Source organism: Saccopteryx leptura, chromosome 5 (assembly GCF_036850995.1).
Source record: "Saccopteryx leptura isolate mSacLep1 chromosome 5, mSacLep1_pri_phased_curated, whole genome shotgun sequence".
NCBI lineage: Eukaryota > Metazoa > Chordata > Mammalia > Chiroptera > Emballonuridae > Saccopteryx > Saccopteryx leptura.
Window position 1 is genome coordinate 196,474,897 of NC_089507.1, and position 25,058 is coordinate 196,499,954.

A 25,058-nucleotide genomic window follows, 5' to 3' on the forward strand; every position below is an offset into this window, starting at 1 on the left:
CCTCGGCAAGGACCTGGGATTTAATCCAGGACAATGGGGAGCCACAGAGGCTTCTATGCCAGGGAGCAGCATGTTCTGTGTTCCCGTTTTAGAGGTTGGAGGAAGTTACCGTAGACCAGACTGGAGGCGGCAAGAACAGCCTCTGGACCCCGGCCAGCTGAGGCTTATCAGAGATACCCAGAAGACCCATAGAAGCAAGGAAGCAGACGCCAGAGACAGCGCCCTGTTAGTACTATATACACGCCACGCATCATCTTCCAGTTCTTATTGCTCAGCCGTGCACACAGAACTGTGTTAAGAGAAGAACTAAAACGCTCCTGTCGTCCTATTACTAATAATATCTGGTCTATTTCCTTCCTACCTTTTTCTATACACAAATAGATGTTATTTTATTACACTTTCTTTCATTTGAATTTTTTCCCCAACAGTGTTAATTTTATAACTTAGAAAATAAAAAAAAACACTTTATATTTAATTTCTCTAAAAACACCCCCATCACAGAGTCAGGGAACAGGGGAGCCAGCAGGAGGCCCCCGGGAGCTCGGGGTTGTCTCCGGTGCATCCAGCTTAGCTGTCTGGTGGGCCGGCCGTGGGGTTCACCCCACCCTTGATCTCCAGGCTGCGGTGCACCCCAATGTGTACACAGGTTTGGGGCAGAACAGACGGGAGAGTGGGGCTGATAAGCAGAGCCGGGCACTTATCAGCCCCCACAGGAGGCCCGGGAGGCATCTGGAGGGCCAGGTGCCCACCCCACACTGTGCGTGCCCTGTGCAGACACCCAGCCCCGGGGCATGCTGGGCAGGTGCCTTGCTATTTTTACTGTATCTGGACGGTCCCCAACCCCAGGGGGTTCCCGATTTGGTGTTTACATTTCTGGGGGACAAACACAAGTGTGACTCAGCAGCCTGTGCAGGGACATGGTGAGGCAGGACCAGCTGGCTTTGGGGTGAGGGAGGTGGTGAACTGAGTGGGAGTGGGGAGGCCACAGCCCAGTCCCCGGGCAGGGGCAGGGCAACATGTGGGCTCCAGATTCAAGATTCTCAGGTCCAGATCCCGTCTCTCTGGACTTGGGAAGGGGCTGAATCTCCCCCGGCCTTCATTTTTCCATCTGTGAACTGGGCCCAGTCAACTTCCCACAGCTTGCTGGGAGCATTCAGAGAAAGAACAGACGTAAAGCCACAGAAAGTATTCAATAAATGTCAGTTTTCATTAGTCCTGGGACTCTGAGGACAGCCTTAGCTCCAGGGGTGAGAGACTAAAGCAAGTGCGGGTAGAGGGTGATTGTCTTGTTGGGCTGGCAACAGGGGCCCCTCACCCACGGGCAGCACCCAGGGGAGTTTTCACAGGAATACGGCGGTTTTCTCACCTCCACCCTCAATCACTTGCTGGGCTTTTCCTCTGGGCCCTGCATGCCCACCTCTGACGGCTTCTCCTTTGGGGGCCCAGGAAGGGTGGCTTCACTCCTGAGTATCAGCTCTTCTATCTGTTCAGTGGAGACACAGTGTTCACCTTGCGGGTAACAGACTGCCCCTGTGGTCAGCAGCGGCATCTACGATGAGTGTGTCAGTGACTAGCGGTAGCCTCCTGTGTACACAGACAAGGGTGACTTTGCAAGCTCTCTCCTGGGCTCAACACCATCCAGAGCCCTCAATCTTGGGCCCCAAGAGAATGTTTTTTAAGGCTTCAGGGCATGTCCCAGAGGCTGTCACTGGCCGATAGTGACAGGAAATGGGCTGGCCGAAAGTGGCCCTCCTGATAACCCCGGGCAGCGCCCACAACCCCCTCCCTGCCCCACTCTCTTATCAGCTGCAGCAAATGTGTCTTCTGAGCAGGGAGCTCCACGAGGACCTCCTTGACCCCTGCCAGTGTTTGCAAACTGAGACCCAGCCAGCCAGAGAGGGCAGGTGGGGGGGAACAGGGAGGGGTTCAGGGAACCCTACCTGTCAGGATTCCACCGGACTTGATCCCAGGAACCCTGACCTCCCCTGGGAGAGGCCGGGGGCCCGGAACCACTGAAAGGGGGAATTTACAAATCCCAAAGTCAAAGTGACTGGAAAAGGCCCAAGGAGACCCCTGGAAATGGGGCAGGAAAGGTGGCTCCAGGTCCATTCTGAGCCCCTTCCCCGCATCAGGGCGACCCCATCTCACTTCCAAGCCAAGGGCTGACCCCATGGGGCTGTCAGTGGAGTTGCCAGTGGTTCAGACCCAGTTGCCCAAGTCTGTGTGGCTGCTGCCGTCCCTGGGAGCCCCTCTGCCCTGTTCCTTGTGGACACTGCAGTGACTGGTCTCTGTCCCCTCTCTCCACTCCCGGGTCCTGGCCTCTCCCGCCTCCGTCTGCCCAGCACACTCCAACCTGAATGGATGGTCCCGAAACTCCCACTTGTGTCCTCCGCTAGAAATCTCTGATGCCCACTCACCACTGGTTGAATCAAGTTCAGAATCTTTGCAGGCCTCAGTTTCCCTGCTATGCCTGGCACAGCACTAGATTCCTGACCTTCTGGAATCAGTTCTAATGAGGTGGAGCAGGAACAAATGAGGACACAAATGAAAGGGGACACAGTTCTGTTGCCTGGACCTAGACAGGGTCAGAGGAAGCTTCGGGACAAGGAAACGTTGTCCCGAAGGAGTTCAGCTGGTAGAAGCTAGAGGATTCAACAGCAAGTGCAAAGGCCCTGAGGTGAGTTGTGCCAGGTGTAGGCGGGAGGCAACAAGGCCAGACCTTATAGGCCAGTGACAGACAGCTTTGGCTTTTCCTTTGATGATGGGGAGTCACAGAGGGCTCTCAGCTGGCAGAGATATGGTTATGAGTGAGAAAGAGTTGAGAACGTCTTGAGTCTCTGGTTTGGCCACTGTGTGTAAGGCGAGTGAGGCAGACTGGGGACACATTGCATGTTATGGGGCCCAGCTCTGCTGTGTAGGGTCAGAGGACAAGCCTGGTGCCTAGAGAGCAACCAGCCCCAAGTAGGTCATACCCCAGCCCTCTGGGCCTTTGCTCAGACTGACCTCCTCACCAGAGTGCCCACTCCATTCCCGTACATCACCAGGAAGCCCTCATCCTGTTGAGCCCAGCTGCCATCCACGTCCCCTCCCCTCCCACCTGCAGCATCCTCCCCTACCTGTCACTCAGGTTCAGGGGCTTCCCACTAACAGGATCAATCACACTCTGCTCTATGCTTGCCGGTGGCATCTGGGTACTGACTGATACACGTCCCTAGACTGCACTCCCAGCAGACTGTCCTCTGGGTCTCTGCTGTCTCCCCAGCTCCAAACATCATCTCCCTAAAAGCTCATCTACCACTTTCCTCACTGCTCCTTCTCAGCCACCCTGGCCTCCTTGGCCCATGTACCCTGCCCCAGGACCTTTGTACTTGCTTATCTACTGCTTAGAACCCAGTCATTCTCCATCACCCCTTACTGTTTCCTTCAGTGTGATCAGTATTTGAAATAACTCCATTTGCATGTCTGCTGCATCTCCATCACTTGACTGTGTCCGTTTATGACTATCCCCAGGGCCCTGCATGTGACCCATCACACATTTCTTCAAATAAATGAACTGAAAAAATAAGTGAGTATCCTTTCCAGCCTTAATACCTTCTCTGTGAGGCCCCTGCGATTTCCCCAGCAGAGTTCTAGGAGATGCTGTCTATCCCCAGGTTGGGGCCCCTCCGCCCAGATCAAGACCACCCTTCCTAACTCTGTGACCTTGTGCCCCACCTGGCTGCCAGCACTCCTAGGGCAGCTGCACGGCCACATGCTTCCTGTCCTTCTCAGCACGCTTTCTCTCGGGGAATTGCCCCCTCCCCCTATCCCATGGGGTTCTGCTGCCAATCATGATACTGGTTCCCTCCTCCAGCCATTGCCCCCCGGGCTGTGCTCTGAGCACATCGCCTGCAGCCAGTGGTTCTTCCCTGGGATTTTAGGCAGACTTCTGAGAAGCAGCTGAGGGTGGGGTGTGTTCCTCCCCTGCCTCAGTAGGTGGTAATGGGCTGTGTCCATCACTCTGGACGCCTGAAGGCCAGAGCAGGTGGGCACTCAATAAACAGCTGTAGATTAAAATCCTGGCCAGGAGGGGCTGTGGCATGAGTGACACCATGTGGCCCTGACTTGCTCATAGTCACTGTGGGGATGGGGGTCGAAGGCGCCCACATCGAGAAAAAAATTACATACCAACTTTTTCTTTAAAGAAAACAAGTTTTATTTTTTATAATCAGAACATTCTAATAAAAATATTATTATAACATTAACTACCTGTATTTCCTGGGCCTTGACTCTGTCAGGCGTCCCAAAGCGCCTGCCTGGGTCAGTCAGCCCTGAGGCCTCCCGCTTCCCTGAGGTAGGTCTGAAGGAATACCCCCAGCGCCCCCCAATCTTCCTCCCTCTCCCCGAATCCCCTCAGCCAGGCTGCCCCCATCTCACTCTCCCCACCCTGTGGTGGCATCTCCCCGCCCCCTCTCCACCAAGCCCTAAGGGCAGGCAGGACATCAAGCTGATCTCTGCTTGGGCTGGTGTACAGCAGGGGACACGTAAGACAGAGGTTGGGGACGCTGTGTCCAGCCTCTCAACCAGCACTGCCTAGGGCCCACTCCCTCTGCCCCCTGCAGTGGGTGGCAGGGGTGGGGACAAGCTTGAGACACCTTCTTCTTGCGGAGAGACCTGGGGCTCCAGCAACAGACACTTTTTCAAACAGAAATGTGTCCTTGTCTCCTTGGACGGAGCCACGGACAAATGTGAGTGTCTAGGTCAAAAACAGGTTCTGGTTTCTTGGTGGTAGGAACCTCCATTGAAAAAATAAACTGAAATTCTAAATTATCTTAGTAGCAAAACAATGACGGTAAGAAAAAAGGTTACAGTGCTCGAGGGCTGGAGACCCAGCCGTGGCAGTGGCCCTAGAAACGAGGATTCCATGAGGTGGTGCTCCTGCACACCTTCTCCCGCATTCACAGCTTGTGTGCGTGGAGTGACAACAAACAGTCACTTCACTCGCTCCGGCAGGTTTCCCTGGAGTAAGGCATCTCTGAGCAGGAGAAAGTTCCTGCAGAGCCCAGAGGGCAGCCAGGGCCTGCGGAGGGTGGGGAAGGCCTCCCGGGCCCCCGGGGGCAGGGGCTGGGGAAGCCCAGCCTGGAGCTTGGGAGGGGGTGTGCGGGAGAAGGCAGGCTGTGTGCTGGGAGGTCACATCTTTGCATCTTCTAGAGCTCGCTCTTTTCTCTCAGCCCTCCCTCGTGACGTGGCGGGTCCTGGATTTAAAGGGAAGCAGTTTCCAGGCCGTCCAGGGTGCAGGTGGGGGCCCCCGCAGGCTCCCCAGAGGCACAGGTGCTGGTGTGTACCCTGAGATCGGCCGGCCGCTTGCCTGGTGGGTGTGTGGGTGACAGGCCACGATGGAGGCAGCGGCCTCACTGCATCCTGTCGGGCTGCAGCTGCGGAGGCTGGTACTGCACGAAGGCGGTGCCCGCGGGGGCCGCGGCCGAGAGGCCCGGGGGCACGGCAGCTGGGTAGCCATAGCCCACGAAGCTGGCGGGTGAGGCAGGCGAGGCAGCATACGGGTACTGGTCGAAGGTGGCTGGTGGGTACGGGGCGTAGGCTGGGCTGGCCGGCGTGTACTCAATGAAAGGGGAGGACAGCGACGGGACGGGGGAGGCCGGGATCACCATGCTGGGCTGGACGATGGCTTGTGGGTAGATGTAGTGGGGGGTCAGCCTGTGGGACCAAACAGAGAGGACTGAGGGTCAGGTGACAGCCGTCTCCAGGGTGGGGCCCAGGGAGCCGGGTGCTGCTACGGGCCTGCCCCCAGTCTGCTTCCCTGTGGCTGAACACGTCAGCTGTGCGGGCCTGGGCACCGGCCAGCCTGCCACCCTCCCCTCCTCAGTGGGCCCTTCCCACGCACCCCCTTCCCAACCCTGCACTCCACAGGACCACTGACAGAATTGGGGGACCATGTTTGAAAATGATTTAGGGTCTCAAGAGGGTGACAGCAAGCATCAAAGTCAGCATGGGCCGTTCTGACTGTGGGTCTCCGTGTGACTGCCCAGGCCACATGCTCAGGAAGCCCTCCCTATCCCCACACTTCCCTGTTCATCTTCCCAACATCTGCCACCCACCAAAGGACACCCACACAGCTTGCTGATTCCCCACCCAGAGCGCCGGCTCCCCAAGGAACATCCACTCCTTCCCGACGGTGGCCCTCGCCTCTAGGGAGACCTCCGTGAGCACTGCGTGGATGAACACACACGTGATGGAACGGACACGTGCAGTGGTGACAGTGTCGGCGGTGTGACCTCAGCAAGGACAGCAGGCCACAGTGCGGCGCTGCGCTGTGAGAGCACCCAGCACCTGGTGACTGCGGGACCTGCCCCTCAGGTTGGCCTCGGCATCGTTAGCTCATCTTACAACAGAAGAGCAGAGCTCAGTAGCGGGCCCAAGGCCCCATGGCGAGGCAGCGGAGGGCAGAGACTCCAGGCCCTCCTCACTGCCACACGGGCCCCACCCTGCAGGCTAGCGTACTACACCGTCACCAGGGCCTCGCCTCCACATGGCGGCCCTCCAGGGTAGGGATCAACTCCGGCACGTTGCAGATGGGGAACGGAGGCTCCGGAAGGCAGAATCTGCATGTGCCCACTCTGCCAACCAGCCGCTGGGTAAGTGGCTGAGCCTCTCTCAGCCTCACAGCCCACTGGGCAGAGGGAGCTCATGGGGCAGACACCGGGGAAGCCACTGGCATCTCCTCTTCCTCAAACCAGAACGCGTGTCACACGGGACAGGGGCGCCAAGGGGGTGATGTGGGACCAACTCCCTCTGCACCTGGAAGATGGGCCCAGGATCCCTCCCCTGCCCCGGCTCCAAAGTGAAGCTGTTTTGAAAGAACAAGAAAAATGTTCCCTAGGGCGCTCTCATCCACCTGGCAGAAACAGGGCAGCTGTCTGGAGAGCAACTGGGTAGCAAGGGGGCCACTGAGAGCGTATACCCCCCACCCCCACCCCGGCACCCAAGAGGAGCCCTCACCCTGGAATAGACAGATGTGCTCAGGACATCACAGCAGCACCCATGGAATCAGTGAAAAACCAAAGAAACCTGAGCATTATGCACAGGGGACAGGGCAGTCCGATGTTCCTCCAGACCCCAGCGCACCCAGCAGGGAGACAAGACCCACACTCAGTCCCAGCCTCTGCCCTCGCGCCATCAGGAAGAACTGAGCAGAACCGAGATGCTGTTCATGCAAAACCAAGATATACTACACGGTGCTACTGTTCGTGCTGGGAAACCAAACAAGTGTGTATTAATACACATGCTGAGAACAGGTGAGACTGACTCGCATCAAACTGCCATGTTTATGGGTCCACAAGTTGACAGGTAACAGCGGTACCGGAATGATGTTCTGACGCACGGAGAAGGGCTTCAGGATTACATGTGAGTCTGAACAGCCGTGGAAGACAGACAAATTCACGTGCACCATGAGGAATAAAGAACAGGGTTCACAACAGCCCAGACAGAGAGACAACCCAAGTGTCCGTTCACTGATGCGTGGACAGAGGGTGCGGTGCAGCCCTGACGCGTGCTCCAGCGCTGGGTGGCCCCGAGGACACTGCGCTGAGGGAGATCAGACAGACAGAAAGGCCACGCGCTGTACGGGTCTATCAATGTGACATGTCCACAGGCCAATCCAGAGGGAGGATGTGGTGAGACTGCCGGGGGCTCTGGAAAGGAGGGAAGGGGGTGCTGAGGGGTCTCCGCTGGGGGTGAGGGGACATGCCGAGTGCCTTCCGATGACGGATTCTAGGTTAGGTGGGCTTCATTCACCACAACAGGAGCACATGAATAAGGGCACCCTGAGCAGCAATGACCCACCATGGGGGGGAGTCAGCGCTGGCTGGACTCGGCGTGGACAGAGCTGGGGACAGACACCTAAAGAATGAGAGGCTGGGGCTCCATGCCCGAGCTATCCCAGCGCACTCTGACCGATGGCCCTCCTAAGTAGCAGCAGACCAGTGGTTGCCATGGCAACACACCCACGCTAGCATCATGCAGTTCTATCCCTGCACCCACATGGGTGACCTTTTGCTGTTTTTTCAGGAGGCCCTGGCTTGGAGCCACAATGCCTGCTTCCTCCCATCCTTTTAGAAGCCTCTGCTGTCCAGCCGTCCAGCCTCCCCCATGGTAACGAGAGCCTTGAACAGAGGTTGGTGGGGTCCTGCTGGGCCTGGCCTTGAATCCCACCTTGGCCTCCAGAGCTGGGAGACAAGACTTCTCACCTGTTGAGGATAAGCTCTTGGCCAGGACACAGCACTGAGAAGACCATACAACCACTAGCCTCTTGGGGCCTGGATTCTAGGACAGTCAGAGGTCACACAAACACCAACCCATGAACCAGACCTGGAACTCCTGGGGGTATTCAGGGGAGGCTTCTTGCAGGAGGGGGCAACTGCCCAGAGCTGGAGCTCCATGGCCCATCTCCTCCACGGGATCTCACGGGAGCAGTTGGAGGGGTGGGCTCTGCCCCAACACCCAGTGCTCCAGCCCTCAGGCACACAGCCCTGCAGGACAGACGAGGGGCTCGGGCGGTCCGGAGGCCTCCCGGGAAGGAGCAGATACTAACAGGACAGAGCGCGCTGCTGGGTGGTGCCTGCCATGCCGCTGTCCTGGGTCATCAGTTAGGGACCTCCTGCCACGTGAGTCCCTGGAAGCTCAGAACATCCCCTAGTCTGATGCTGTGCAAGCTGAGCCCAGACTTCTCCAGCACGGGCAGGGGTGGCCCTACCTCAGACACTCGCCACAAATTTGCCAAATACAGTGGTACCTTGAGATACGAATTTAATCTGTTCTGTAACCGAGCTCATAAATCCGTCAACTCATATATCAAACTCCCATACTTGGCCCGTGCGCCAATGCGCCAACTAGCAGCAGCTTCCTGAATCACAACTCGTCTCTCGGAATTCTGCTCGGATCTCAAACAAAAATACGGACCGAGTCGCAGCTCCTATCTTAAAAAAGCATGTTGGTCTGTTCGTATCTCAAGGTACCACTGTACGTGGGTCCTTCCAGACTGAAGTCGGAAGATGCTGACTCAGACCTGTACCCAGGAACCACTGCCTAGAGCAGGGCCTCACACTGTCCACACCGCAGAAGTACCTATGGCTTTACAAATGACAGGGTCCTGGCCACACACGCCTCCAGGTCGGACTGACCAAGGTAGCTGTCACATGTGCCAGGTTTCCAATACCCGGTGCTGTCAGGATGAGAGCTCTGCCCAGGCCACCACAGAGCTGCCCTGATGGGGGACACTCAGACACGATGAGGGTGAACACTGTTTAAGTTGGGGAGGAAGGGGACCCCATTTCCTGACACTTGGGGATACTGTCAACATCTATTCACCTGTTTCCCTCAGGTGCTCTGCCCCCTACCACTCAGTATGTGAAAACCCCAACATAACTTATAAAGCTTTTCATAGCCATGAAACAGATGTTATTGTTACCCCATTTCCGAGAGATGGGAAATGAGGCTCAAACAGGCCCACATCCAGGGGGCATGGCAAAGCAGAGCCCGCCCCCGGTCTGCTGCCCAGTACCGACGCCCACAAGGACTGGCTGCGGGCTGGGGTCTGAGATGAGAGAACGGCCCAGGTATCATGAGCGCCCGTCCAAGACACGCAGCCCTGCTGGTTCTGTCCCCACCAAGGTGCTCAGCGTGTCCACAGAGACTAGACCCGAGCAGGTGTGTGCACCTGGACTTGGATCAAAGGAAAGGGAGGCTGGTGGGTCCTGCTGCACAGTGAGGCCCAGGACAGGACACAGAAGACTAGCCGAGTGGTGGGGAACGGAGGCAGCAGGGCCTGCCTGGCTGGGCCGGCCCCTCCCCGACCCCTCCCCTGCTCCTGCTCCTCAGCGGTGTGCTCTGACAAGTCACAGAGCTTCTCCTTGTCTATATAAGGGGTCCTGTGGAAGCCGACCTCCAGGCTTGCTGTGAGAACCAAGACCCACCACTAGGACAGTGATTTTTAGCCAGTTGACTTTGCCTCACAGGGGACACAGCTACATCAGGGACATTTCTGGTTGTCACACTAGCGTGCCACTGGCATCCAGTGGGTGAGGCCAGGGATGCTGCTAACATCCTGTAACATCCTGTAATTAACTCTCAGAACAGGAGCCACAGAGAATTCCCTAGCACCACACGGAGGTGGAGTCCCTGCCGTAGACTACAAAGTGAAGAGCAGATACAAGGACCTCTCACCACACCATGCTCACGGCCACAGATGCCCACGCTGGGGGCTGGGAAGGCGGCCAGTAGGAAATCCAGTAGGAGATTTTGGGCGCGCACACACCCAAGCCCGCTGAGCTCTTCAGCGAGAAAACTCAACCCGTAGCCCAACCTGTCAGGGGACAGCCCCCGCGGCCCCTCCCCAGGCCTGCGTATCACAGCCGGCGGAGGTCAGCTCCCTGGCACCCGGGAGTGGCGCCCCTGTGCCCAGCGGGTTCCCTGACGCTCTGCCCACTCCCCGGAAGGGTCAGGGTGCTGCTAGGCCCCATGGGACATTCAGGTCTCTGAAAAGGGCAGAAGCATGGCAGCACTGCCTCCTCTGCAGCCGCGCCCAGCCCATCCACTAGGTGCTGTGCTCCCACCCCTCTCTCCCCCTCTCTGCCCCCACCCCACCTATTCAGGCTGGGCCTCCACACACCCACACCGCCCCACCTGGCACCAGGCGGTCAGCGGGGCACTGCAGCTGGCGGGACGGAAAACACCGCCGGAGGAATGTCTGCCAGGCTGAGCCTGCCTCGGGCTGCTCCGGGGTCCAGGGTGGCACAGGCAGCTGTCCAGCACCCCCTGGTGAAAGGGACGGGCCAAGTCTCCGCCCAGACCCAACATACCCAGTTAATAACGCATGGCCGAGAGCACTCCATCTGACAGCCCATCGGAGACCGTGGTCCGGGGCAAGAGCACCAAGTTTCGATACTGGCTGTGCCTGTCCAGTCTCTCAGCTTTCTCTGGCCTCAGTTTCCCCATCTGTAAACTACGGGCGGCACTGAGCCTGACAGCCCCCTACTGGGTCCCAGAAGGCCCGTGAGAAGGCACTTGACTGGGACTCCGAGCAGCATGGTCTGCAAACTCCCAGGCAGACCAGGGGTGTGGCCAACAGCCAGGGGCAGCCCGCACCCAGGACACAGATGACCTTTCTCTGCACTCGGAAAGCAAAACTGAGCAAAAAGAATTCAGCCACAGCCTGGAGGACCCATTTCTGAAGGCAGAGTTATCCCCCAAAGTAAAAATAAAGAAGGCAAATGGGCCAATTTCACTTTATACTCTGCAGGTTTGGGCCTGTGTGCTGCAGACACACGGCTACTGCAGGTGTACTCCGCAGGCCGGGCCGGGGCCCCGCGTGGTCCACCAGGAACCAGGCCACAGAGGCCTCCCGGACACCCCCAGTCTCCCTAGGGCCATCAGACAACAGGCGAGTGTGGGGGGGGGGCAGGACGCGGTGCAGGTGGGGTGCCGTCCCGGGACCATGCCAGGCCCCAGCCTGCACAGCGTCTCCACCAGAACCTGGTTTTTCCCCGAAAGCACCCCCACAACAACCCCCCTCACCGCCAAGACCAACCTGGCCTTCCATCTGCTCAAGCCCGAAGCTCTGGAATCTTTCTGGACTCCTCTTTCTTTGACACATTCCTTAAAATCTATCCAAAATCCCACACTTCTCACCCCAGTGATGGTCAGTGGTTGGGCAGCCACCACCGTGTGGTCTCCTAGTGGGCTCCACTCTGGCCTGTAGCCCAGCCCACCCAGCAGCCAGAGAGGCACTTAAAGACACGAGTGGCCTGGCCCTCATCCACTCCGGGCCTGCCTCGGCCCCGAGTCCCTCAGTAAGATCCCAACGCTCCCCGCGGCCCCAGTGAGCTGAGGCCACCCTGCAGGACCTGCGCCCCAGCTCCCACTTCCTCCCCTGCCCGCCCACCCGTTTCCCCCCACAGGGCCTGTTGCCAGTGGAAACACGGTTACCCCCTTTTATATTTGTCCCCTTCCCCACGAGCACGCCGCTGCAGAGCGCTCTGTAGTTATAAGCTGGGACGGGGTCCCCTTTCATCCCCACGGCGCCCCCAGCCTGGCAGAGCAAGCACCCGCCTGCTGAATGAGGTGACTGAATAAATGCACAGCCTCCTTCCTCACCACGGGGAAGGGGTCAGGAGAATGATCGGATGCCCCCCAGCACTCTGTCATGAAAGAGCACTTGCTATGTCCACTGGGAGATGGGGAAACCGAGGCTCAACAAGAAAAGTCATTAAGAACAAGAAGTGGAACAGAGAAGTTGAAAGAGAAGGCTCCGTACTCTTCACCCAGCCGGCCGGCCTGGGAGCCCATTGCCCCTGCCCTCCTGCGTGAGGACAGCCCTGTGGAGTGACTGAGACGCTTGCATCAGCCTGTCTGTGGTCTGGCCTCCCCCTAGGGCTGAGGCTTCCAGATGAGGCTCTCCAGCCAGATGAGGCTCTCCAGCCAGATAAGGGCTCCCGTGCCCGGGCCAGTGGGGCCAGGAGAGGGCTCACCCTTGGGGAGGCACCCAGCACCACCCGGAGGCTGGTGGAAGCTGGTTCTGTTACAGCAGACAGGGAAAAACAGCAGGTGTGCACGGGCGACCCGCCACCCCCGCCTCGCTCCAGTGAGTGACAAACAGGAAGTGCCGGTCACCCCAGACACCCTGAAAGTAAAAACAAGCCACGTGATGCCCCGTGGGGGGTGGGGAGAAGGCACCAGCTTCCTCCCAGTGCCCACAGCCTCGGGCTCTGACCTCACTTCCTGCCGTGCCTCCGAGGCAACGACCGCCCCCCCCCACGGCACTGCCCTCACCAACCCCAGCTTTATTTACTTCGCATTATGAAATAGAGACAGATTCCCAACAATGACAAAAACAGTACGGAGAAGACCCCCAACGATGTCTTATAACCCAGCGCATTACCAAACAGGAACCAACACGCACGTGGCTATCCACCAGGCCTCGGGCTAGGCTGGATTGCACCGTTTCTTCATGTGTCCTGGTGTGTAAATCTGACCCCGTCTGTCTGTCTGTCTGCCTGTCTCTCTCTCTCTCTCTCTCTCACACACACACACACACACACACAAGTCCATCCACTGTGACAATCATGACCCCCCCCACGAGGAATTCCCTGCTCAGTAGCACACGACACCCCCTCGGGCCTCGTGCATACAGGTGGCTTTGTCTACCTTGCTGGAAAGTAAGCTCCCTGCAATGATGGGGACTGTGCCCTTCTTATCCAAAGTACCCTGGGCATAGCAGGTGCTCAATAAACACTCAATAAATGAACAATTTGGGGGAAAATACTGTACATGCCGCCCAGCCCCTGTGTTCTCCATCTTCTATCATACCCCAGCCCCTCTCCCGCCCTGGTGACCCAGGCACTCTGCTCAGACCCCTAGGCGCGCACTCTCAGGGCCTGGTTACAGCCGAGGGCAGCAGGGCCCTGACACAGAGATGGTAGGGTCCCTGACACTATAGGCCAAATGGTCCATGCAATGCGCGGGAGAGGATCCCATGGCACTGTCAGTCCCAGGGGGTCTGGGTGTGTCCGAGAGCTGGTCAGAGGGAGGTGCTGGGGCCTCACGGAAGGCTCAGGGCAGCATCGGGGCGCCCACACCCCGCGGTGAGAGCCCCAGCAGTTTCTCCACACTGGTGCCTGCACAGGCAGCTGGGGTAACAGACCCTGTCATGGGGCTGCATCCACTCGTCACTGACAAATCCCAGGTCTTCCTACGAGCCAGGCCCCATCAACCAGCTCCGCTCACAGGCAGGCACTCTGTCTCGAGCTAGCCCAGCAGGAGTCCCTGCCGCCCAGAGGAGGAGAGGAACCCAGAGACAAAGGGCTGGGCCTGGCCTTGAACCCAGGTAGCCCCAAGGTCCTTGCTCCAACACCTAGTGTACTTGATACCCGGCAGACCCCAGGATCCTGTCTCATCTGGGCCCCCCAAGGCCTGGCCTCAAGCCTGGCACAGAGTGGGGCTTACAGTCAGTGGATATGGAGCCCACAGTATGGCCCCTTAAGAATGAGGTGGGTAGGCTGTGCCCGGAGAAACAGCTGGTCTTCAAAAGTAACCTGAGGGGTTCTGAGCATAGACAGGCCCAGGATCAACCTCAGATCCTGCAGGCCTTAGGCCCAGGCGTGAACAAACACCCCTTGACACCAGGAAGCCCCTTTTCAGGCCAGATCCAATGCTGCCTAGGCTTGTGCCCTGTCCAAATTTCTCTGAATTTCACTCCTGCTTGCAACTCACTGACTGTCCCACCAGCCATCAAAGGGACATTCAGCTGAGTGGTCCATGGCTGTAGTTGTCTCCTCCCTTGATGGAGCTGCTTGTCATCTTTCAGGAAGTCTTCTCCAAAGCCCAGGCCGTGGCTCCAGGTGTGGTTATGTGATGGAAATGCACAGTCTGAATCAGGTCCTAAAAGACCCCATCAACATAAAGAAAGACCAGGAGGAGGGGAGCCCAAGCTAAAAGCAGCAAGCGCAGTTCTCTGGTGACTCCCACACTGACATTTACGCCCCAGCCAGGCAGGAATCGGCCGTGGCCTTGCCCAGAAGTGGGGCTGTGGCACCTCTAGAGCTGTCCAGGCCTACAATGGGGACCAGCCACGCAGAAGAGGGGTTAACTGGTTTACAAACGACGCTGCCTGGGCTCCGGCTCCCACAGTGGCCTCAGCCAACGACGGGCCTGGCCTCACTGCCAACCCCAAGCTGACAAAACTGACCGCTGAGTCAGGCCCCGCCGTGCTCCCAAGCCTGATTGTTTGCAAAGACAAAAGGGACGCTGACGGCCCGACTCTGCAGCCGGGCGGGTGGGCAGGCCCTGGGAGCTGACCCAGGCAGCCCGGCCACCTCTCTGGGGCCGCGTGCCCAGGGGCCCCACCCAAGCCAGGACCTCAGCAAGGCCTGGTGGGAGGCGGCACAGTTCCGAGAGGCTTGAATCACCTGCCACTGGATAGTCCCTCTCTGGCCCCTTGTCCCTGTTTGGTTCTCCACCCCTTGGCAACCGACAAATAGTTAGAGGCCTCTTCCCCGTCACAGGTATTAAATGGCCAGCCAATAGATTTAGTTACAAAACACTGTCACCTGACATAGGGAACACATGGCAGTAAAATCTGTGCCCGACCCCCCAACTCCCTGCACGTGGGTGACACTCTAGGGATCCCCAGGGGCGAGGCCGGGACATCTCTCTTCCTGTCTGTCCTGGAGAGAAGCACCTGAGTGTGGGCTCTGGAGCCAGCTCATCTGGGTTCAAATCCTGTCACTCCAGCTGCCCTGGACAAGTTGTTAACCTTTTTCTTTAACTTTTCTTTGCCTCAGTTTCCCATCTATGAAGTGAGGATATATCAATTCCAACCTGAGGGCGGTGGTGAGGACAGAGAAATGTGGCAGGAACAGGGGCACCCACCCAGCACTATGTCAGATGAGGCAACTGAAGGCTCAGGAAGAGGATGTCACTTGCCAAGATGGACTCCGCCGGTAAGTGACACAAAAAGGATTTGAACCCACGTCTGCAGGCTCCAGAGGCCAAGCCCCGACAGTTACTCGAGTCCTAGCGGCAGCTGTGCTGGGTCAGAACAGACACCAAACATGGGTGGGAAAGGTACTGTCGCATTTTAAAAAGGGAAGAGCTGCATGTGCTGGAGGCTCACGCCCTGGTCTCTGGGCAGCTAGCCCGGCCCCCCGGGGCACCTGTATGGACTGGGGGACACAGCCAGGACTATGAAAATGAAGAACGCCCTCCTCACGTGGCCTGAACCCGAGAGGAAGAGCCTGGGGTGATGGCAGGGAGACTGGGGTGTCCCCTAAACCCTTCTAAGACAACTGCAGACATTTATGAAGCAAAACCCTGGTGAGAAGGAAACCCAGAACCACCGGCTCCCAGCCACCTTCCCGGCTCCACCCCCCAACTGCAGAGGTCAGAGGTCAGACTGGAGCTAAGCTCACACACATCCACAATCCACGCCGAGGCCACTGCGCAGGCACTCGAGTCATGGGCATGGAGCAGTTAGTTCCTCGGCCGTCTGGCTGACGTGCCCAGTCCACAAGAGCCTGGCTTCACCCCTGCTCCGGTCCTTGGGCCACGCTGCCCCAGTGAGCCGGATGCGCCTCAAACTGCTTCCCTCAGGGCAAGGGCACACGGGAATACACACCCCCATCTTCAACCCAGAGCCCCAAACTGGTCTCTAATAGCTTAAGATATGTTCATGTTCTGAAAGGGGCTGTTTTATAACTGTTCTCCCCAACCCCCAACAAGAAACAACCCCTGAACCCAACAACAAGCTCCCTGCACTGGGGTGCACAGCCGACATCAATCACAGGCCTGGGAAGTCACACTGCACTGCAGGCTCCTCTGTGCCCCTGAAGTGTGCGTGTCCTTCCCCAAGCAGCTGCCAGGCCTTATTAGATGTTTAAAAAAAAAAAGGCAAGGGGAAAGACTCCTTTTTTGGATGGAGGAGGATGGGACACACTGCTCCAAAGCACGTTAGACAAAAGGCCCACAGGCCGGTGCTTGGGCCAGGACATCTGGCTGTAATCCCGGCTCACCTGCTACAGCTTTCACAAACATCGAACCCTGCTGGCAATGACCTGCTGCCACCATCTGTTGGGCACTAAAGCAGGTCAGAGGGGCTCCTTGACAAGAGCCTAGCCTGCCAGTTCCTAAGAATGTTGGCAACACTTCCAGAGTGCTCACCTACCTGACCCACACCCATCCTAAGGCCTGTCCTCAGAGAAATCAGAGGTGCTATACTGTCCCCCCTTCGCAGATGAAGAAATGCCTACATCACACAACTAGCAAGGAGGAAGCTGGCATTTGAACCCAGGCTGCAGGCTCCAGAGCCCACCCGTGCTCCCCATCTCCCTGTGGTGTGGCCTCTGCCAGGGGCGGAGAAACGCAAACGGCTTCCCTCCGTTCTCCAAGGCTGTGCCCCCTCCCTCCTATTCCCAACATGCAATCATGTTTCTGAAAAGTGGGACAAAGCGACGGACGATTCTCCAGACACAGAAAAGTGGCTGCTAACAGCACAATCAAGGCAATGGGTGGGCAGTCCTGGGGTGACGTAGGTCCCCACACTGGGAGACCCAGGAAGCCCTCTGCCCCCAACCCAGCCAGCCTCTACACTCACCCATACGATCGCTGGATCAAGGTGGGGTGCAGCTGCTGTACACTGATGGCAAAGCCTACAAAAAGAGAGACGAGTTAGGGACTGGGCCTCACCCAGAGAAGAAAAATCACACAGCCATATAAGCCTAACTGAAGGAATAATCTGTTTCTTCTCCCCTCCCCAGCCACCCCCATGTGAACCTCAAAGCTCCCAACCGAGCAGGCCAACTGACCTGGGGGGCAGCAGCCTTCTAGGCTTTTGTCCTCTGGACCTCAGATCCCAGAGACTAACTTCCTCCCTCCTGTGAGGGCAGCTGACAACTGGGTGACGCACCCTCCTCACCTTGTCCCAGGGGCAAACACAGCTAGACGAGGGGATCCGGGTTCAAGCTAGGGGATGACTACCCTGTGATGGCTTTGCAAGCACATGACAGCTGACTGACAGTCTTGGGACAGACGGTGGTGGTGGTGGTGGTGGGGGTTGTTCAAGTAGACAGATACCAATGCTGAATATAGCAGCCAAGAAGAGCCAAGAAAGAGAAACAGCTTCTCACCAGAATTGAGGCTCCTCGGCTTGGCGCCCAGATAGGCCAGGTTCACATTGGCCTTGCGGCCGTCGATGTTGGGGTTAGGGTCTTTGCAAGCCCTCTCAGCTGCTGCCCGGTCCGCCATAGTCACCTGGAGGAGCACACACATCAGAGGCTCCCCTGGCAGGGTGCTCACTCCCCGCCCCCCTGACCCCAGCCTAGGGTCCTCCCGCAAAACTGCTCCCTGGATTCCACCTCCTCTCTCCAAGTTCAAGTGCTGGGAAGCCTTGCCTTCAAGGACAGAAACAATTCCTAGGGGAGACGGGACAACCTTCTCCCCCCCCCCCCCCCGCCCCCGAAGTGAAGCAGGGGCCTGTGAATATCCTCACTGGAGGCGTTTGGGGACACTGTAGTTAGAAAGAAAAGGGCCGTTTTCAAGCTGCTTTTTACTTAAATTGATATTTATTTGTAGCGGCAAAAAGAACTGTTGGAAAATATGGGGGGAGGGGCGCAAAAAGGCTCCAAAGCGCCCGAGGGTGAAGCTTCTGCTCCTCACTAGCTAGTTATTCCAGAAAGTCCTGAGGATAATCACCTGAACCTAAAACCTCTGCACAAACGTGGAAGTTCTAACTGAACACAGCGGATCTCCCTTTCAAACCAAGGGAGCAGGTAGACCCAGCCGGGCGGGGTAGGGGGGGAACCTACTGGAGCGCGAACCGCCGCCCCCAGAGCCCGAGAGGGGGCAGCAGGTGCCACCGCTGGGCGAAGGCGCCCCGGGCGGCGGCAGGAAGGCTGGCATGCGCCCGCCGGTTGACTCAGCGCCCGGGGCCAAGATAAGTGCAGATGGGATGCGCGCCCGGCCGCGGAGCCACTTACGAAGCCGTAGCCGCGGGACTTGCCCGTCTGGCGGTCGGTGATGACCACGGCCTCCTCGATGTCCCCGAAGCCCTCGAAGTACTTCCTGAGCGAAGCGTCGGTGGTGTGGTAGGGCAGGCCGCCCACGAAGATCTTGGTGAACGTGGTGTCCTTTTGCGAGCCGTGCATGGCGCCGGGGGCGGCCGGGGGCCGCGGGAAGCCCGCGCTCGGAGCGCTCGGCGCGGGCTGCAGCAGCATGGGGGGCGCCCCGCGGCCTACGGACCCGGGCCGCGCTGGGATGCGCTCATGGGCGGCGGCGGGGAGCGAGCTGGGTAGCAAGAGTGCCTCTGGGCCCGTCCACTCGCCGGCTGCTCCCGCCGTGCACGCCGCCCCGGTCTGCGCTGCACTTTCGCCGGCGCTGCGGGCACTCTGCGCCCCGGTGCCCGCCCCCGGGCTTTGTAGCCGGCTCCGCCCCGCGACTGCCTCGGGCCCGCCCCCGTCCCGCCCCTGGCGCGAAGGGGCCGCCGGGAAGCGTAGTCCAGACCCCTCCCCTGCGCGCCCAGAGCGCGGGTGGCTGCCTTGGGGCGGAGTCCGCCGCGGGAGACGAAGCATCCGGCCGGATGTTTCCGAAGGTCCTACTACGTGCCCTCTGAGTTCTAGGCCGCTGCCCTCGTGGAGCGCAGAATCTAATGAATCAGATATAAGCGAATATTAGATCATGTTTATTGAGTCAATATTGACCTCAGTACTACCAGGGTACAGGCAACACATTAAAAGTGAAAAAATTTTTGTTTTGTCTATAGATAAAATTCGTTCGATGGATATTCATCAGGGTGTGGGTGCTGCAGGGATGCACAGAACATGCGCTAGCGTCTAGCCCCACACAGAATCTATGAATAAGACAGACAATTCAACAAGTAAATATATAACATATAACCTGGAAATAAAGAAACCTGGGTGCTGCCGTCCAGGAGGGGTTTGAGTGGTCCCCCAGACCTCAGAGAAGGTGACCGCCGAGGAGGTATTCTGGCCTCGTCAAACGTCGGTCCCCAGCCACAGCTGGTTCCCTCCATTTGTGTGGCCTACCCCTGAAGGGGTCCTTTTGTTCCTGTTCCCAACCATAGAAAACAGGCCGCCTCATCTCCAGCCCTCTAAATGTCACACCTGGCAGGATCAGCTACAGAATTTTCAGAGTTCAAAGTTATTAGGAATTTCACATCTGACAGGAGAGCACTGAACCAAATGTTGGGCATTTCTGTGACTCCGGCCATGTGACTACACAGGTCAGTGCCCTCAAAGCAGGCCCTGGCATCAACATCCCCCACCAGTGGGTCACACCATGGTGCCAGGCTGGATCTGAGGGCCTCAGACCCTCTGCATGTCCAGGCACCACCAATGTGACGTCCTGTGCAGTCCTGAATTGTAACTCTTAAGTAGAGTCAATCCTGGCCCCAACCCTACGGACGCATCTCAGGACAGTGGGACACAGGCTGGTGTCTACCAGGTGGGCTGAGGGGGGCAGGGATGCAGACAAAGTGTTTGCTAGTCATTTAGGCTGTTTTTGACCCCGGGCCCAGACAATCCCCCAAGCCCTTGGACTACCTAACCCCAAGATCCCCCAGACAGCCACTGAAGTCTGATCCTTCTCTCTCAGCTCCAATCCCAGCCCCACCCCGCCCTGTCCTAGCTCTTTACCCTGGGCATGGAACCCCTGGTCTTCGAAGAGCCTACTGGGAACACGCTTTTCTTTCTCAACTCCTTTCCCCTTCTCTGGTCATTCACTGTCCCTCCCCCGCTCCAGGCACAAACCTGCCTCCAGGCCTCTGTGGCATCACCTGGCAAGCAGAGGGCCCTCCGGAGACATTGTGGAGTGAAGGCACCACGGACTAAGGAGGTGAGGAGAGTTCTCAACCAACCAGAAAGGGATCCCTTGGCCATCCTTTCAAATTTGATTGAAGTGTTAGCTAGCTCTTTCCCTCCCGGCTGCTTGAAGATCAGCTGCTAACGTGAACAGCGGAGCACGTGCTGGCACCCGGTCCGGATAGCACAGTCACTATCCGGACCGGGAAGTTCATGACCCACAGACTACTTCAGAGAAAACCAACCATCATCGATATCCTCCACCCTGGGAAGGCTACAGCATCTAAGACAGGAATTCAGGGAAAACTAGCCAAAAATGGACTATAAAACCACACACCAGGTGTCATCTCTGTGCTTGGATTTGGAACCCATTTTGGTGGTGGCAAGACAAACTGGCTTTAGCATGATTTATGATTCCTTGGATTACACAAAGAAAAATGAACCCAAACATAGACTTACTTGCAAGACATGCCCTGTAGGAAAAGAAGACTTCAAAAGCCAAAAACAAAAACAGAGAAAGGAACGTAAAAACAGAATGAAGAAAGTCAAAGGAACTGCAAAGCCCAATGTTGGGGGGGAGGGGGGGGCGGAGAGTAAAAGATTCTGGTGACTTTATCTGTGGTGATTGTGCAGTTGTTTTCATGAGAGAATTAAGACTAAGAACTTAAAAAAATAAAATAAAGTGTGACCTACACTTGTTGCGCCAGGGAAGATGGCCACTGCTCAGCCACGTGGTATTCCTCAAGCTGGTTTCCTTCGCTGGTCCTTCCTCAGTTTTCCCTCGACAGACAGCTCATGGTAGCCTTGGGCAGGAAAGGGACGGGCAGGATCCGCGGCGCCCTTCGCACACGCCCGCGTGCAGGAGGCCGAGGCTCCAAAACTACAAATCCCAGCGCCGCCCGCGCCGGCCCCGCCCTTCACCCCTCCCCAGCGGAGCAGCGGCGTGGGGAGGTGCGCCCGCCGGGAGAGCCGCTGCTGTGGGGTCCGGGCGGGGGGAGGTGTCTGCGGAGCACGTGCTGGCACCGCGGGGTCCGGACGTTTACGGAATGGTCCCGACCTAGGGAGGACACCCCGGGCGGGGCCACAGGGTTAAAAAAAAGCAGGAAGCGTGAGACTCGTGCCCCTTGCCGCGTGCCCCTTCCCACGTGCCCCTTGCCGCGTGCCCCTTGCCGCGTGCCCCTTGCCGCGTGCACTTCACCTTCCGCGCACGAAAGGCGGCGGGGTGGGGGTGGGGGTGGGGGGGGCAGGCAGGGGGCGAAAGCGAGGTGTTAAAAAGCAGAGGCGCAGGTACGGGTTCTTTTCACCGGTTCATTGCCTGATCCCTTAGGTTTCTGCATCGTCCACCTCTCCGACCACCGTCGGAGGCCGCCCCACGTGTCCCCAACTTCTGCCTGAGAGAGAGCCAACTCATACTTAATGTTAATGTAATGGCCCATCAGTTGGCAAGCCAGGGTTCTGGATCCTAGTGATATTGCAAGTAGGAAACAAACGTGCCTCCCCGCTTCCCACAGCGAGCTTACATTTTAGGAATTGAGCGACAACAAATGAATATTGTATTTAGGTAAAAATGTCCAGGCAGTTGCTGAGAAGGGAGCAAAGAGGGACAGGCATACTTTAGCCTCAGGAAGGCCTCTGGGACTTGGTGAGAGTCAGAGCCAAGTGTGTAAAGGGAACAGCAGAGGAAATGCAACCACCAACAGTTACGGAATATTGTTTGCGAGTCTGGAACTTGTACATGATTAATCCTCACACACCATTCATAAAGATAAAGGCCACTTGCTTTGGCGTGCCTGTTTTGGGCCAGGTCCTTGACTGGGTTACTTATGTAGATTAGGTGATTTAACTGCAAAACAGCCTTTCTCCTACTTGGGTGCTATTAGCTCACTTTTAAGAAGGAGGGGACTGGTGCTCAGTGTGGCTTACCCAAGGCCATCAAGGGTAGTAAAAGGCTGGCTAATCCATGATCCAATTTTGTTCTGCCCACGACCTTTAAGGAGGTCTTGTCTCCCCAATTTGAGGGCTGGGCCCCAGGGACCTCAGAGAGGTTAAGTGAAGTGAGACCTAAGTGGAAATATGTTGGGCTTCTGTGAAAGCTTCCACTCTTCTAAAAGAAACAGCTGTAGCTGCTACTAACCCCTGAACATTCTGAACATGGGTGGGATGTCTGGAGTTATGGCAGCCATCTTGTGACCATGAGGCAAAGTCTAAGAGACCAGTCCTGACACCACTATACCCAAGGTACCTTTGGCAACATCTGGAGATATTTTTGGTTGTAATTTTGGGAAGGGGTGCTGTGGCATCCAAGAAGTGGAGGCCAGGGAAGCTGCTACATATCCTAGGTGCACAGGATGCCCCCACAGCAAAGAACTGCCTGGCCCAAACTGTCAATAGTGCTGAGATCGCAAAACCTTGTGCTGACCCAATGCCAACTACCAGGCTCCTTGTTACATAACCTCTCCTTGCTTCCCTTCACCCATGTGGCACAGCAGGTTGGGAGGTCAGCCTGGAGGTTGATGGTGGTCCCATCATTTGTGTCCTTGGGCTGGTGCTGCTCCCTCTAAAGCTCCAGTCCCTTCATCACAAGGGGACGACAGTGGTACCTTCTACACTGGGAGGTTGGGAGGCAGAAGGGAAAGAGCACAGGTGTGGTGACAGGTCAGGCTGCTTGGGATCAGCACCTCATGACTGCTGCTGCCCGGCACACATATCACCTCTTGTCCCCTGAGGACAGTGTCCCAGGCTCCTAGCTCTGGGTAGGGCGGATGGAACAGGCCCCTTCCCTCTGCCTGCTGCCCACCCAGTTAACCCGGGGATGTGTGACACTGAGCCCCACCCACAGGCTTTGTCACTCCCCACAGGGAGAGCCTGGAAAGTTGGCCTTTGTCTGAGACGGTTCCTAGGGGGTGTGAGCATTTGTCATGCATTGAATTGTGTGTCCCCCAAAATATGTTCAAGTCCTAACCCCTGGTACCGTGGATGTGACCTTATTTGAAAACAATTTATACTATAATCAATTTAAGATGAAGTCGTATTGGATTAATATGGGCCCAGTGCAATGACTGTCGTCCTCCAAAGAAGGTCACGTGAAGACAGAGACATACAGGGAGAACGCCATGTGACAGCTGAGGCAGAGGTTGGAGTGATGTGTCTATAAACCAAGGAAGGCTGTGGTCGCTGTCACACCAGGAGCCGAGAGCGGGCAGGCAAGGGACAGATTCTCCACATGCCCTCAGAGGGAACACAGTCTTGCTGACATCTTGAGTTTGGACTTCTGGTCTTAAGAACTGACAGAATCAATTTCTGTTGTCAAGCCACACAGGTTTTGGTCATTCGCTGCAGTATCTCTGGAAGACTAACACTGATGGAAGAGCAGGACAGAACCCTGGGCAGAGGGAACCCCTGCTCAGCTGGGATAGTGTGATTCAGCTAGAGAGCCTTCCACTTAAAACATCCCCCATCTACATCCACTCCCGTCCTCCCCCTCCATCCTCCACTGGGGAGAGAACCATCTTCCCTGGATCCCTCCTGGTCATCCCCTGTGCCTGGGCCCTGTGGCTCAGCCAGCGGCCAGGGTGCCCCCCCACCTGCATCTCCGAGACACCATCTGGCTGCAGCCCGGGAACCAACTCAGATACTCAGGTCTCAGCCTTTTCTGGTGTTTGGCTCAGCTGTCACTGTCTGGATACATCACACAGGTACTAGCGACAACCTCTCGGGGCCTCAGTTGCCTTAGCTATAAAATGGGCATAATGACAGTCACTTCCTCATAGGGCTTTTCTGGGGATGAAACTAGATGATACACAGAAAGTGCTGAGCTAGTCCCGTACTGAATGGGAGCTGGGTAATGCAGAGCCCTGCAGTTTTCATGTTTTTACTGGAGGTGCATGAGTTTCCAGCCTGCCCAGCAGCCTGCGGCAGGTAGGGAGGTGGCAGCCTTCTCAACCCTCCCACACATGCTGTCAGTGGTTCAGCGGCTCCCCATATCCTGGGGGACAAAGTTCCAAATCCCTTTCTTCAAGATGCTTTCCCTACTTCCCCAAATGAGGGCTGACGGGCACACCTCTGTTGACCTTAGAAAATCAGCCAGTGCTGATATGAAAACATGGATTATAAACACGGCAAAGTCCCACTCCAAAGGCTACATGCTTTTTAGTTTCGGGCTCTCCATAGGTTAGCAGGTGTTCTGGGAAGCCCCGTCAGACAAATGGAAGCCACTTTGCCCAATGTGTGTTTGGATAATACCTGGGCAGCAAGAAGTCTGTGACCCAACACGAGGCTGAGGATCCAGCATGTCCCTGCCTCAGTGAGGGTGACCACTTGCTTCTGCTGGCTGGGGTCTTCCTGGGGAGCACTGGTCAGGGGACCCTGCTCCAGCAGGTACAGCCTGGCAGGTGAATTGGACCACCTGTCCTGTGAGCCTGGGTGTATTTGTGAAGGTTTCTGTAGATACAGTGTACACATGGGGTCTATCTGAAGCGCAGTGGAGGGACACCACGTCACACCACGTCAGTTTGGGCTGCTCTAACAAAGTACCCCAGATTGGGTGGATTCACAACAGAAATTTATTTCCTCACAGTTCTGGAGGTCAGAAGTCCAGGATCAAGGTGTCAGGAGGGTTGGCTTTTGGAGAGGCCTCACTCCTTGGGTTATAGATGACCATCTTCTCCCTGCGTCCTCACATGGTCTTCTCTCTGCGTA

The 25,058-nt window shown here is 57.1% G+C and overlaps 2 protein-coding genes across 2 annotated transcripts in view; both read right to left on the reverse strand.

Annotated features, from left to right (window-relative positions):
• PCK1 (phosphoenolpyruvate carboxykinase 1) overlaps positions 1-25,058 on the reverse strand; it is a 701,569-nt gene that overhangs the window by 99,025 nt on the left and 577,486 nt on the right. The gene's annotated exons all lie outside the window — the stretch shown is intronic.
• RBM38 (RNA binding motif protein 38) lies at positions 4,889-18,947 on the reverse strand. The gene is made up of 4 exons (XM_066387423.1): positions 18,522-18,947; positions 17,673-17,796; positions 17,141-17,195; positions 4,889-5,694 (listed from the first exon to the last, which is right to left on the reverse strand). Exons 1-4 carry the CDS (start codon positions 18,756-18,758, stop codon positions 5,391-5,393), a joined length of 720 nt encoding a protein of 239 aa, XP_066243520.1. The 5' UTR covers positions 18,759-18,947; the 3' UTR covers positions 4,889-5,390.

Bases quoted from the DNA above. Each gene is read 5' to 3' on its own strand.
- RBM38 (XM_066387423.1), bottom strand. From the start codon at position 18,758: ATGCTGCTGCAGCCCGCGCCGAGCGCTCCGAGCGCGGGCTTCCCGCGG. The intron at 17,797-18,521 runs GTAAGTGGCTCC...GTGCTCCTCCAG, and splicing joins AGTCCCGCGGCTACGGCTTC to GTGACTATGGCGGACCGGGC. The intron at 5,695-17,140 runs GTGAGTGTAGAG...TTGGTCCCACAG, and splicing joins TTGATCCAGCGATCGTATGG to GCTGACCCCCCACTACATCT.